At 61.7% G+C, this 13,268-nt stretch overlaps 1 protein-coding gene across 4 annotated transcripts; it reads right to left on the bottom strand.

Annotated features, from left to right (window-relative positions):
• Nucleotides 1–2,660: 2,660 nt before the first annotated feature.
• On the bottom strand, nucleotides 2,661–13,103 carry TEPSIN (TEPSIN adaptor related protein complex 4 accessory protein). Of its 4 annotated transcripts, XM_032456580.1 has the most exons (14): nucleotides 13,014–13,101; nucleotides 11,075–11,147; nucleotides 10,715–10,806; nucleotides 10,476–10,569; nucleotides 9,939–10,052; nucleotides 8,334–8,401; nucleotides 8,082–8,160; nucleotides 7,884–7,955; nucleotides 6,873–7,076; nucleotides 5,793–5,970; nucleotides 5,581–5,694; nucleotides 5,384–5,462; nucleotides 5,141–5,275; nucleotides 2,661–4,453 (listed from the first exon to the last, which is right to left on the bottom strand). In XM_032456580.1, the coding sequence occupies exons 1-14, from the start codon at nucleotides 13,059–13,061 to the stop codon at nucleotides 3,902–3,904; spliced, it is 1,902 nt and encodes a 633-aa protein (XP_032312471.1). In that variant the 5' UTR covers nucleotides 13,062–13,101; the 3' UTR covers nucleotides 2,661–3,901. The 4 variants fall into 4 exon arrangements, with proteins under 4 accessions (XP_032312471.1, XP_032312473.1, XP_032312472.1 ...); XM_032456582.1 differs by having other exon boundaries at nucleotides 10,715–10,804; nucleotides 11,075–13,103; XM_032456581.1 differs by lacking the exon at nucleotides 7,884–7,955.
• Nucleotides 13,104–13,268: the final 165 nt, after the last annotated feature.

Below are 13,268 nucleotides of genomic sequence, written 5' to 3'. Positions count from 1 at the left end.
GCCCGGCGCCCTCCTCCCGCCCAAGGCCGCGCGGCGGGTCGCCCTTGTTCTTGTCTCCGTTCTTTCTCTCGACAGTGCCTTCCGTCTTTCTTTTTGCCTGCTCCGAAGTTTCCGGACCTCCGCCCCACCCCCAGGGCTTTGGGGGTTGCCTCCTTTTGTAACCGGCGTCCAGACCACAGGCCCCACCGGCAGGGCCTCCCTCCGTGGCGCCCCGCGTGTCCCACGCCTTCGCTGCGCGTCCTCCGCAGCCGGTCCGTGGGCCCGGCGCGCCCAGCCCCGCGCCCCTCCGCTGGAGTCCACCGTCTGCACCCCTGTCACGCGGAAAGCCCCCCCTCCCTCCGCCATGCGGCTTCTGGTCCCACCAGCAAAGAGTCTCATCTTTCCCTTCAAAGTAATAGCTCGTTGCTGGTCTTTGCCCCACTTTTAAAAATCAACTACTTTTTAAAATTAAAACTTTAAAAATGTACATACAATAAAAACCACACTTTGGGGGCGTACAGCCAAGTTTTGAGAAATGATACAGCTATGTTACCACCACCACAAACAAGGCACAGAACACTCCCCTCCCCAAACCTGGGGCTGACTCTTTGAAGCCAAACCCTCCCATCCCGGGCCCTAGCCACCACTAACCTGTTCTCTGTCACTATGGTGTTCCCTTTTTACAGTCATATCACAGAAGTGGAATCCTTCAGTGTGTAGCATTTGGGGTCTGGCTTCCGTCAGTGTGAGAGGCATCCGTGTTCGTCTTAACGGCTGACTAGTATTCCACCGCACGGGTGAACCACACTTTTGACTCCTCAACCCACGGACATGCTGTTGTTTCCAGTTTGGGGCAATTATGAATGAAACTGCTGTAAACATTCACCTTCAGGCTTTGGTGTGAACCTAAGTTTTCACGTCCCTTGGGTAGATGCTTAGGAGGAACCTGCTGGATTGCATAGTAGGTGTATGTCTAACTTTATAAGAAGCTTCCAGACTTTTCCAAAGGTGTGTCTTCTTACATCCCCACCAGCAGTGTGAGTTCTGACTGCTCCCCGTTGCCCTCACACTGTTATTAGAAGTTTTAAATTATTATTAAAGTAATTCTAATATGCGTGCAGTGGTCCCTGTATGGTGTTCAATGGCATTTCCCTAATAATGCGAAGAATCTACTGGTGCGCTTCTCTGCCCTACACCCACATACCTCCTTTGGTGAAGTCTCTGTCCAAGACTTTTGCCCACTTTGCAAACAGGGGGTTTTGTTTTGTTGAGTTTTGAGTGTTTCTTACACGTTCTTGATACAGGTCCTCCCTGAGATCTGTGAGTGGCAAACACCTCCTCCCAGTCTGTGGTTTGCTTCTGTGTTCTCTTAGCTTCCTCATTCAAAGTAAGCTGGTGGTTCTTCCGTTAGTGTGTTGATGTGATGAATTGCACTGACTTTCAGATGCTGACTCAGCCTTCTATCCCCAGGAAAAGCTCCACTTATCTTGATGTATCACTCTTTCCGTGTGCTTCTGGATTTGTTTGCTAATGTTTGGTTGAGGATGTTTTTTTCACCTATGTTCATGAAGGAGACTGGTCTGCAGTTTTCTAGACCAAGTGCACATGGAACATTCACCAAGATAAACTATATTGTGGGCAACTAAACAAACTTTAACAGAAGTTTGAAATTTTTAAAAATATAACTGAAGTCATACAAAATATGTTCTCTTACTGTATCAGAACAAAAATAGTAATAATAGAGAAATGCATTTCTAAATCAGCCATTACACCAAAAAGATCTCTTAAAGGAAATCAGAAAACATTTTGAACTGAATAAAAATAAAAATGTATCAAAATTCATGGGATGCAGCTAAAGCAGTGTCTAGAGGAAAATGTATGCATTAGAATTATCATACTAGAAAAGAAGGTCTCAAATCAATAATCTAAGTCTCCACCTTTAAGAAACTAGAAAAAGAAAACTAAACCCAAAGCAGAAGGAAGGAAATAATAAAGAACAGAAATCAATGAAATAGAAAACTCAAAAACCAGCAGAAAAAATAAAAGTCCAGGCATTTCTTTGAAAAGATCAATAGTATTAATAAACCTCTAATCAGACTGGCCAAGAAAGCATCAGAAGTGACATATGGGACCCTGCACAAGCTGAGGACAGTGAAGCAGGCTAGAGACCCCATGGCCACGTCTGCAACGGACCAATTCCCTGAAAGACACAAACTGCTACAACTCACTTATGAAGAAAGAGATAACACAAATGGCCCTAAATCTACATAAGGAATTGAATTCCATAGTTAAAAACCATGCAATTAAGAAAACCACAGGACCAGGGGAGGGTAGAGCTCAGTGGTAGAGCGCACATGTTGCAGGCACCAGGTCCTGGGTTCATTCCCCAGTTCCTCTGTTAAAATAAATAAATAAACGTAATTACCTCCCCCCCGCCAAAAAATTGGAAAAAAAATTTAAAAAAGAAAATCACAGGACCAATTATCGGACATTACTACCACATTGTAAATCAACTACACTTCAATTAAAAAAAAAAAAAGGACCAGACAGTCCCCCTGGGGAGTCCTCAAACATTTAAGGAGGAAAAAACACCTGCCTGTTTTAGAAGCCCCTATGTGTGCCCCTCCTGAGTGCCCGTGTACACACACACACATTCTAAAGGAAAAAGCAAACAGCGCAGCTTCGTGTTAAAAGCAGTGTTTATCTAGGAGGTGTGACCCCAGACCGTCCCTGGCTCTAGGAGCCAGAGCTCTCGTCCAAGGTGCCGTGCAGTCTGCAGGCCACGGTCATGGCAAAGGGAGCTGACAAGGGCCACATAGGGACCTGATGTTGGACAGGGCCCCAGCCTGATGAAGAGAAGGTGCCAGGCTGCCTAGGACCCAGCCGACCCCACTCCTTGCTGAGGGAGGAATCTGAGCTCAAAAACAAACCAAGACCCGAGCAGTGGTTCCAAACCCACAACAATCCTTGTTCCTGAGAGAAGGCGGGCAGGGGCCTCCCCCGGGGGCCCGCGGGGAGCACTAGCAAGGTCCTGCCAGCCACTGCTGTGGGGATCCAAGCCCAGGCAGCCGGCCCCTGGCAAAGGAGACAGGTCGGGGTGGGGGTGGCCGAGGTGGCTCTGGGGTCCTCCCAGGACCGTTGCCTGTGAACAGCAGCCTGGGGCGGGGAGGCTGGGCCCCGTCTGCAGGCAGGCCCTCCCCGCCTTCATCTGGCGCCCTGCTCTGCGTGCCTGTGTGGACCCCAGGGACTTGGGGCAGGTCCGAGGGGTGTCACGTCTCAGCTCGGTCACCAGGCCTCCGCTCCCGTGCCCTCCAGGCAGGCCACACCAAGCCATCTGCTCCTCTGCCCTCCCTTCTGATCCCTTTGGCAGATGGAAAGATGGACAGTGTGCTCATCCTGCCAGACCAGACGGCCGTGAGGCAGGAGGCAGGGCTGCCAGTCTCAGCGAGCATTCAGCTCCTCGTTCTGTGCCCGTCCTGCGGGCACTCAGGGCTGCTCCCTGGTCACCACATCCACGGGGCAGACTGTAGGGGGTCCTGCCCCACCAGAAGAAAAACAGGGAACCTGCCTCTGACGCAAGGTTGGGGAGCAGGCCCCCATGGGCAAGAACGACCCCTTCCCGCAGTGCTGGCCTGAATCTGCTGGGTTCGTGGACTCCTGAAGTATCACCTGGGTTTTATTGGTGGCTGGTCTCATCACGGGATGGGCCGTCCACTGAGCCTGCCTGGCTGGCTGCCCGCCCGCACCAAGGCCTCAGTGGGCAAGGGGAAGAGACCAGGGGGAGGGCGAGGCTGACTGCAGACCCCTGAGGGGAAACACTCTTTGATGGGACATGGGGGCTGTAGGCACTGGGGACAGGACAAAGTTGGGGGGTCCTGGGAGCATGGGCCAGGGACTCTGCTGGTGGCCCAGGCTGACGAGGTCATGAGTTTAAGAAGGCGAAAGCCGATGGCTCCGAGCCAGACGGTTTTTTGGCTGCCATCCTCTGAGACAACGTCCAGGGGGCCTGGCGGGGCTCCCCCACAGCAGGCCCGGCCGCCACCAGGCGGGGACAGGCCACCAGCTCCATGCCAGCAAACAAGGAGTGGGAGCTGCCGCTGGGGCCCGGGCCCAGCTCTGGCCCCCACTGTCGGGTGTCCATGCCCACCGGGCCCCGCTCAGATCCAAGCCCCTGCTCTGTGGAAGCTGCCAGTCTGGTTTCGGTCTCCACAGCATCCCCAGGGGCTGGAAGCAGGCAGCCGTCCTGAGGGGTGGGGGACACAGGGCCAGGATGCAGCCCTGATGGGGGAGCAGTGCTCCTGGGTGTGAACAGAGCTGAACTCAGAGGCTGCAGGAAGGCCTGGTCCCCGGCTAAAGGCAGGGCATCGGTCAGCAGGTCTGATGGGCTCACATGGGCAGCTGTGGGGCCGGGCTCAGCTGGGGGCTTCCGGGCAGGAGGCCACTGTTGGCAGGAGGCTTCAAAGTGTCTCAGGATCTGGACGAGGGAAGAAAAGGGGAATCGGTGAGGCTTCTGTGCTCCTCAGGAGTCACGGACGACGTGGCCCTCCCCGCCCCAGTGCCTGCCTCAGTGCCGCCGCCCAGAGCAGGGGAGGGCCGGCCAGCTGCTCCCACCTGTTCTCCTGTCGCCCCCCCCTGGGGAGCAGCAGCGCTGGGGAGGACAGTTAGGGACAGGTGACTAAGGAGCTGAATTTTCAGCCACCACAGAAGAAATGGGAAGCCAACAGCGGATGAAGGGGCCAGGGCCTGGCTGCTGCCTAGAGGCCCCTAGGAAGATCCTGGGCTGCTCCCCGACACTTGTTAGCAGAAAGAGAACTCAGACACACAGAACCACTTCCGTCTTCCAGGAGCTGGGGACCTGGAAGCAGAGCTCAGACCCATGAGCTGTGACACAGCGGAGAACAGAGGAATAGATCCATCCAAGCAGCCAAGGAGGGCTTCCTGCAGGAAGCCGTGTGTAAGATGAGTCATGAGGGGGACGGCGTTGCCCAAAGGACAGAGCTGCTAGGAAGCGGGGAGGGCAAGTGTGGGGTCCCAGGAATGGGAAGACGCCAAGCCCCCGACTGCTGCTCCAGGGGCAGCAGGCAGGAAAGGGAGAGTCCGTGAGCGGGCGCTGGGGCCTGGGGGCTGGGGAGCGGGGTGGGGGCGGCGCTCCGCCGCTCACCTTGGTGGCCTTGTTGGTCACGGGTCCGGGGTGGCCCGCACTGAGCTCCCGCAGCCGCGGCCGGGTGAGCAGCAGGACGCGCTCCTGGGAGAGCAGGTCGGTGCAGCCGAGGGAAGCGATGGCCCCCAGGGCTCTCTGCGGGGCAGGCCTGCGGTCAGCAAGGACCCTCACGGGAGTCCTGCGCTCACCCCCCACCTGTCTCCAGGGCAGGACACCCCCCCGCCCCGCGGCAGCCGCCCTCACCATCTGCTCATGCTCGCCAGTCCCGCCCAGGTGGCGGATCAGCAGCTCCAGCACGGCCTCACAGTTGAGGAGTCCACACCTGCACGGGGGCACCTGGGCAGTGGGGCAGGGGCCAGGGGCCAGGTGGGGGCGCAGAGCTGGGGCAAGGGCGGGGGGTGCAGGGGTGGGGTCCTGGAGTGGCGGGGTGGGGGGCTCACTCTTTGACGAAGTGCTGCACCTCCTCTCGGCTCAGGAAGGCGTGCGGCCCCCGAGTCACAGCCCGGACCAGGCTCAGCTCCTGCTGGTGGTCACCCGGGGTCATGGCCTCGACCCTGTAGGAGGCATGCAGGTCAGGACAGAGCAGGGTGCCTCCCTGACCGGTGGGATCCTGGAGCTGGGATTGGGGGGGTTGCCCTGGGCCCAGGCTCACCTTTCTGCCAGGTCACTGGGCGCCCGGCTGGTAACTGAGGGGCTGTCACTGCCCGACCGACTGCTGGAGTCTGAGGCCCCGCCCAGGGCGCCGTCCTCCTGGGAGGAGCCCTGAGAGCTGGGGCTGCTGTCCAGCTCATCCCAGCCGCCCCCGGCCTGCCCAGGCTGGCGTCTCACTGCTGGGGGAGACAGTGACTGAGGGTAAGGCCCTCTGGGGCCTCAGGCTGGCCTCGTGTCCGCCTCCCCAGGATCCCGGGACAGGGAGATCCAGGAAAGGCCTGGGGTCTGGGTCCCGAGATGTGGACGGGGCGGCCACCTGGGCTCCAGCTCCAGGACACACCAGGTGAGGGGAGACGGGGGCAGAGAGGAGCACACCCTCCCAGGGGACCCGCCCCGCCCGGAAGACGCAGGAAGCCGTGTCAGGAACCAGGGCCAGGCGGGGGCTGGATGTGCAGAGCAGCGGGGACACTGCCAGCACAGCAGCTCTCAAATCCCGGTGAGTCCTGACACCCTTCCTTTGAGCCATGAAAATGTGATGGCAGCTGCTGAGTGAGGTGGAGGTGGAGGTCACGGACAGCTATCTGGCCGTCCTCTCCCCCAGTGCACCAGAACACACGTGCCCCGGAGCCTGGTCCTCCTCGGGTGTCCCTGCCGTCCCGCACAGCCACCCAAACGTGTCGAATGCATGGACGAGGGCTGGGGCTGGGTTCTCGTCCCAGCTCAACCCTAGTCCTGCATCTGAGCAGCTGGGACCTGGGTAGGACCCACTCCTGGTGGGGCCGTTACACCGAAGCTCCCACCCAGAGCAGATGGACAAAGACATTGGACAGCGCAGGGACAAGGTATGGTTGGTCTGGATGCAGCCACCACAGAGGCCACGTGGAACTCATCACCTGGGCGGCTGGCTCTGAGTTCTGAGAGGTGGTGTGGGACAGGAGGGCGGGGCCTGTACACCCCCCACCCCACAGGTGAGCTGCTTTCTTCCTCCTCCATCTGCTCCCACCCAGCCGGCAGGTGACACAAGCCCGGAGCCCTGGGAGGGGAAGCCAGACCCCACTGCGCGAGGGGTGTCACTTGATACCTCGGGCGCCCAGGCCGGCTACGGGGAGTGGGTTCCCAGGAGTGGGGGGGCTGAGGCTGGCTGGAGGCGTCACGGCTGGCTGGTAGGCGTTACCCCGCAGCAGGGGCCTCTGGGTGCTGGGGCTCTCAGGCCCGGGGCGCACAGCGCTGGCCACCACCTCTGCGGCCTTCTGGATGGTGGACAGGAAGGATTCACCTGCAGAGCCTGCACCAGAGGGAGAGGGGAGATGGTACAGCCACCACCCCCATGCCCTGTCTCCACGCTGCTCCCCACCCATGGCTTGGAGGTCAGGACACAAAGCTGCACAGAGCAGAGGGCATGTAGAGGAACCAGGCCCTTCGGGAAGCTTCCCCGGTGAACTCATTTCAGCATGCTCTGGCCCAGTGGAGCCTGAACACTCGGCAGCTTACAGCTCAGCTGTGCCCCTGGGTCCCCTGGGTCCCCGCCTCGGAGCAAGGGGCCTCCTGCTTGTCCTGAGAGCCCCAAACCTCCGTGGGCGCTTAGGGAGGCTCATGTCCAGTGCTGGGGGCTCTCCTGTGTGAGCACCCCAAGGAGGGGATCCAACCATCACCCCCAAATTAAGAACAGGTGAGGTCTCCAAGGCAGACCCACCTCAGGGATCAGAACTTCAGAAGGGCCAGGGGACTGAGAGCGGGGACCAGGACCAGGACCATCAGCACAACAGCGGGACACAGCCCAGAGCCCACAAGAGGGCCACACGGCCCCGCTGCAAGCCGCAGGCACCCCCAGCAAGCATGGCTGGCGCCATTCCTGCCCTAGGTCACCTCTGTCACAGCTGGGGCCCCCGCCCTCTGCCCTCGGAGGAGCAGAGCTGGGGGCCCAAGTGCAGGCTGACCTTCAACCTGGCTTTTCACCTGTCAGTTAAGCAGAGCCAACCACACCTGCCCTGCTGCCAGGGGTGGGAGGGACGTCAGTGTGGGGCCTGAGGGGCCCACCCGCCGCCTCGCCCCCTCGCCCCCTCGGCAGGCCCCTCGCCCCTGCAGCACTCACCTGTGTGGCCCCGTTCCTTGCTGTAGCCGAAGCCCTGCAGGGCGCTCTGGGGCCTGGACTGGGAGCCCATGCCTGCGGTGACGCCCGCGTCAGTGGCCCTCCGAGGAGCAGTGCGCACACCCGGGACGCTAGGGGAGGAGGGACCACGAGCCCGCCCAGAGGGGAACCCGGCCCCCCGGGCTGGACATGGTTGCATACCTGCTGGAGGCAGGGCCCTGGAAGGCTGGGAGGGAGGCGGAGGTGACAAGGCGTCCGAGAACAGGGCAGCCCCCAAGTCCTGGGTGAAGACAGCAGGCACTCAGCACTGCCGTGAGCCCACCGCTGTCGCCCTGCCCCTGCTCCGCACATACCCCTCCCCAGAGGGCCACGCACAGGGCTCCAGCCATGCAGCAGGGGTAGAGCCAGGGCCCCGGGTTGGGGGACAGGGAGCAACCGGGGTCCTGGGCTCACCTGGGCAGCCGCCCGCACCCTCTGGTACAAGCTGTTCCCATGGAGAGGGTCCGGGGGGCCTGTGAAAACTGCAGACGAGGCAGAGAGAGGAGAGCCGAGCTGGGCCCTGTGGACCACCTCGAGGGGCGTGGCCTGCAAGCCCCCTCCCTGCATGGGCAGCCTGAGCTCCGTGCCCCCCGCCAGCCCGGGTCTGTGGGGCCGGGGTGGGCTTTATAAAGCACAGATGCCCCGCCATCCCAAGCCCACGACAGCCCGGCCCTCGCAGCCCCTCGGCTTCCTCCTCGCCCACACCCCAAGCCATGAGGCTGAGATCCGACCTCTGGGGCACCACAGGGCACGTCGCTCCCTGACCCCATGGCCGCCTCTTGCCTGGGCTCTCGCACCAGCAGCCCAACCACCTCCCCGGACCCCGCCACCACTCAGAGGCAACCCGAATGGGGCCTCGTCCAATTCAAAACCCTCGAGTATCCCAGGGGCTTGACAATAAATCTCAAGTTCTTCATCACAGCCTAAATCGTCTCCTCTCGTAAAGCTTCAGTCGTGCCTCATCAAGTGAGCTTCCGCTGCACTGAACCCAGCCCAGGCTCTCCCTGCCTCAGGGCCCTCGCACTCCCCAGGGGACAACCCCCACCACCGCGCGTGCCTCACTACCTCCTCCTCTCAGGGCTCAGAGCGAGAGCAGGGCCTGCCTGTTTCCTCTGTCCAAACGCATCTCTCTTCTCATCTGGCTGGTGCCAGCCCCAGGGTGTGCAGACCATGGCCCCGCAACCAGCTGGGCGGGCAGCCGGACACAGGAGGAGTGAAGGGACAGCAGCACCTCCCTGCCGTTCCTGCCGCAGCTCCCACCCTCCCTGCAGGACCCTGCTGGACCCCAGACACAGGACTGTCCTCTCTGTGCACCCCCCCGCCCCAGCACCACCTCCTCTCACAGCCCATGCAGGCCTATCTGCGCACCGTCCCCTGGGGCCAGTGCTCAGAGCTGGAGAGATTTTGGTGCCAACAGAGAACCTGGTCTGCTGCCCTCAGTCCGTTTCACCTGCTCTCTTCCAGGGGACCAGGACAGAGGTGACCCCCGGCACCCGCCGTAGCTGTGAGAGCTGCCCAGTGAGTCATCGTGACCTGCCGGCTGGTGAGGATGACCCAGCAGGACTGCTGCGGGGCACGAGCTCTGGGGAGCTCGGCTGTGATGGGTGCACCCCAGCCCTGGTGCCTCTGGGCCCCTTCCCAGGCTGCTCCATCTCCAAAGCACCGACACAGCTGCCCAGGGCCACAGGCAGCCCAGCCCCGCCCTGGCCACAGCCCCATCTGCAGTAAAGGGTGCAGGGGGGTGGGTCCCAGCACCCGGCGGGTGGGACATAATCCGTAACTGCCGAGGATCTCCTACAAGTGGTGGCCAGAGGACTCGGTCCCCATCGTGGCGCTGCCCTCTCGGGGACAGCTCGGTTGGGTGGGTTCTTGCCTGAAGGCCAAGGCCTCCCTGTTCCATTCGCCCCACCCAAAGAGCAGACCTCAGGCCCCCAACTCGCAAGTCTGTGTTAACAAGAGGCGAAGGGACGGCCCTGGCCCAGGGAATGGGTGAGGGACGGGACTCCACCCCAGACCCACCTGTCGCCTGGATCACGACAGGCCAGAGCCCCACCTCTCCTGATGGCCTCACCAGTCCCGTCCTCCCACAGCCCTTCGAGAGCGGAAGGTTTACTAGGGCCCCGGGGAGCAGCCCTGGGGAGAAGAGAGAGCCCGTGGCAGGGACGGCAGCACAGACGCTTGCCGGAAGCCCACAGCACACAGGTCACAGGGGCAGACGGGAAAGGTCTGGCCGCAAAGGCCTGGCAGGGCTCAGAGACAGACACGGTCATTCCGCCCTGCGTGGTAAGTGCAGTGGAGGAGTGGGGCGGCGGGCGGGGGGAGGCTGAGAGCATGCAGGGCTTGGAGGAGACCCCAGCTGAGCCTGCCGGGCAGGGAGGAGGAAAGGGTCCTGTGTGGTGGGAGCGGAGAGAGGTGCTGGCAGTGGATGACGGCGTGGATGGGGAAGCACGGGTGAGGGTCAGGGAGGCGGGGGCCCAGGCTACCGATCCGGCTGCAACCTGCCCCAGCCGCCCTGCTCCCTGTGCCTCGGTGGGGCTGGCCGGGCAGACCCCGTACCTGCGGCTTCCTGGATGAAGGCGGGGTTGCGCTGCAGGATGAGCAGGAAGGACTGGGAGCCGTGGCTACACAGGTGCAGCATGATCTTCAGCACCTGGGGCGACAGACAGGTGGGGCCAAGCTGGGCCCAAAGGAGGGGACCCCGCCCAGCAGAGCCCCCTGCCGCCGGCCTCACCCTGGGGCAGGACCTGGGCCTCGACCTGACCCCGGGGAGGGCCTGCCGAGACACTCAGACTCACCTTGAGCTTCACGCGGCCGGAGCCGCTGTGCAGGCGGCTCAGGAGGTACTCCAGGAGGCACTGGCTGCTGCCCAGGGACTCGTGCGAGATCTCTGGGAGGCACTCGGGTTAGGGAAGGGGCGAGCTGACCCTGGGCTGCAGGAGGCCGCGCTGGCCGGGGGGGGGGGGGGGGCGGGGGGGGGGGCGGGGAAGAAGCCGCCCCGCCCCGCCGCAGGCACCCATCCCAGGCCCTGGTTTGGGATGAATGCGGCCATTAGGCCCCGCCCACACTGGTTACTACGGGGACGGGGCCGTGGGCCCCTCGGGCAGGAGAAGCCCAGGAACCCTGCCCCAGCCCCCAGGCGTCCGCGGGAAGGATACTGGCGATCTCCTCAAACAGGTAGCCGGGGCACGGGACATCGTCGTCCGCCGTGCCCTTCAGGAGGATCGGGAGCTGAAAAGGAGCGGAGCCCCACCCACAGTGAGCGGCCGCGTACACGGGGCCCGCGGCAGCCGGGAGGCCAGCCGCTGCCGAGGGGACCACAGGGCCCTGTCTGCAGGGCTGCAGCGGTCCCAGTCTCCACACATCCTACTGCTGACGTGCCATCTGGTCAGGGGGCCCGGCCAGGACAGCTGCGGTCCCACGGCCACAGGGAGCCCGCAGGAGCCTCCCTGCCGGAGGGTGGGACAAACGCCCCGGAAGGTGGTGGTCTCCACGGCGACGGGCCCTCTGCTTGGGTCCGGATTTGTCACGGCCCCCAGGGCCCTATGCTTACAGACACACAACAACGTAAAGGCGACTTTACATGTACCCACTTACTAACTGGCAAAAATACCCGAACAACTCAAGACGAGCTCCCTTCCCGCGCAGGGCACCGGGAAGGTTCCATTTCTCCTGGAGCACAGATCAGCAACGTGACACAACCATTCGGACTGACCGCCCCACAGCTCCACTCCTGGGCATGGGCCCCACAGAAATAAGTCAGAGCAAGAACAACTTAATTCCTTGAGCGTCCCACAGTTACCTGTGAGCACAAACGCCTTTATGTTACGTGCTCACTCGACACAGAAACATACTGTTTACAGACGTGAAAACGGGAAACACCCACTCCCCCATCACTGTGCATCTGCGGGGCGCGAGGCTCGGTGTAGACAGGACAGAAGGCCTCAGGTGCACTGTGAGGCGTTGGCCACAGACGCAATTTGACTGGTGGATGCCTAGTGTCACAAGACCTGCCTGAATGTCATCTGAGGCTGTGTGCGCACACTGCTTACATGATTTGTCCACCAAGACCAAAAGGGGAGCTGAACTGACGGGGCTTCTAAAAGCACCAGGGTAAGCCCAGCCCCCCCCCCCCAAACACCTGCCTGAGGAAGTTCAAGGCGCCAGGAGAATTTACTGTTAGTTCTGGCCTACACCTGGTGACAAGCCCCAGCCTCCCACTCCTGGAGCATTTTCTAAAAAGAACCTACAGCTGTTCATGTGGACCTCCTACAACTCAGGAGCCTCTTTCTGAAGGACCTGGAGGCCATTCCTGGAAACATAACCACCAGGAAGGACGGGGCCTGTCTCCCAGTCCCCAAAGGAGGATAACTGCCAGCTATCAGACAGAGCAGCCTACCCCACCGACACTGCCCCACTCCGCCTAACTCTGCAGCTGGGCACCGCTCCTCCCTGGTTCTACCTTAAAAACGTCCGGCCCTCTTGCCACAGCTTGGAGAGGTGCGCAGGGCCTTCCCTCCCATCAGGGCTGCGGAATAAACGGTATTCCCCTGCTCCCAGGCCAGGGTCTGGTTGTGTTTACTGTGGAGTTCACGGTTCACTGGGTTTCTTTTTCTCTAATGCTACTTAAAATTAGGTTGAAAAAAACAAAACTTTGGGTCCCACGGCTTTCTTCTCCGATTTGGATTCTGTTCAAGGGGTCTCACAGTCCCCAGTGGACCTGACACTGCGGTGGTCTGACCTGACCCCTCCAAGTACGTGCGGTGCGGCCCCCCAGCCGTGGGAGGGGCGGAAGGGTCGGAGGGGAGAAGAGGAGGGGTCTGCGGTGTCGGAGGACCGGGAAGGAGGGAGAAGAGGCGAAGTGAGAGGTGGGAGGGGTCGGAAGGATCAGAGGGGATAGAGGGGATGGAGGGGCCGGAGGAGGACGGAGAGGACACCGAGCCCGGGAGGAGCCGGAGGGGCCGGAGGAGGACGGAGGGGACACCGAGCCCGGGAGGAGCCGGAGGGCCCGGAGCGCGGGGACCAGGCTGGGGCCAAGCAGGGCCACAGAAGTGGCCAGCTTGGGCCCGGGGCGAGGCCGGGGCCGCCCGCACTCACCCGGTGCAAGAAGCTCAGACGGTCCCGCAGCTGCGGCGTGGCCGCCATGATGCCGGTCACCTTCCGGCCCCGCCCCGCCCCGCCCCGCCCCGCCCCGCTTCCGCCAGGCCCGGGCCCCCTCCAGTCACTGCCCTGGCCTGGGCTCGCTGGCCAATCGCTCGTGTGGGGCGGGCCCTGAGGCCGACTTCAGTAAACAATTTGAGCCTGAACCAATCTAAAGTCCAAGGACAAAGATAGACAAGGCCACAAGCCAAT

This window comes from Camelus ferus, chromosome 16 (assembly GCF_009834535.1).
Source record: "Camelus ferus isolate YT-003-E chromosome 16, BCGSAC_Cfer_1.0, whole genome shotgun sequence".
In the NCBI taxonomy this organism is placed as follows: domain Eukaryota; kingdom Metazoa; phylum Chordata; class Mammalia; order Artiodactyla; family Camelidae; genus Camelus; species Camelus ferus.
This window is presented reverse-complemented; position numbering and strand designations above follow the sequence as displayed.

Excerpts from the sequence above, each read along its gene's own strand:
- TEPSIN (XM_032456580.1), bottom strand. The coding sequence starts at position 13,061 with ATGGCGGCCACGCCGCAGCTGCGGGACCGTCTGAGCTTCTTGCACCGG. Across the intron at positions 8,161-8,333 it reads GGGTGCGGGCGGCTGCCCAG|GACTTGGGGGCTGCCCTGTT; the intron begins GTGAGCCCAGGA and ends GTCTTCACCCAG. Across the intron at positions 4,454-5,140 it reads TGACCAACAAGGCCACCAAG|ATCCTGAGACACTTTGAAGC; the intron begins GTGAGCGGCGGA and ends TCCCTCGTCCAG.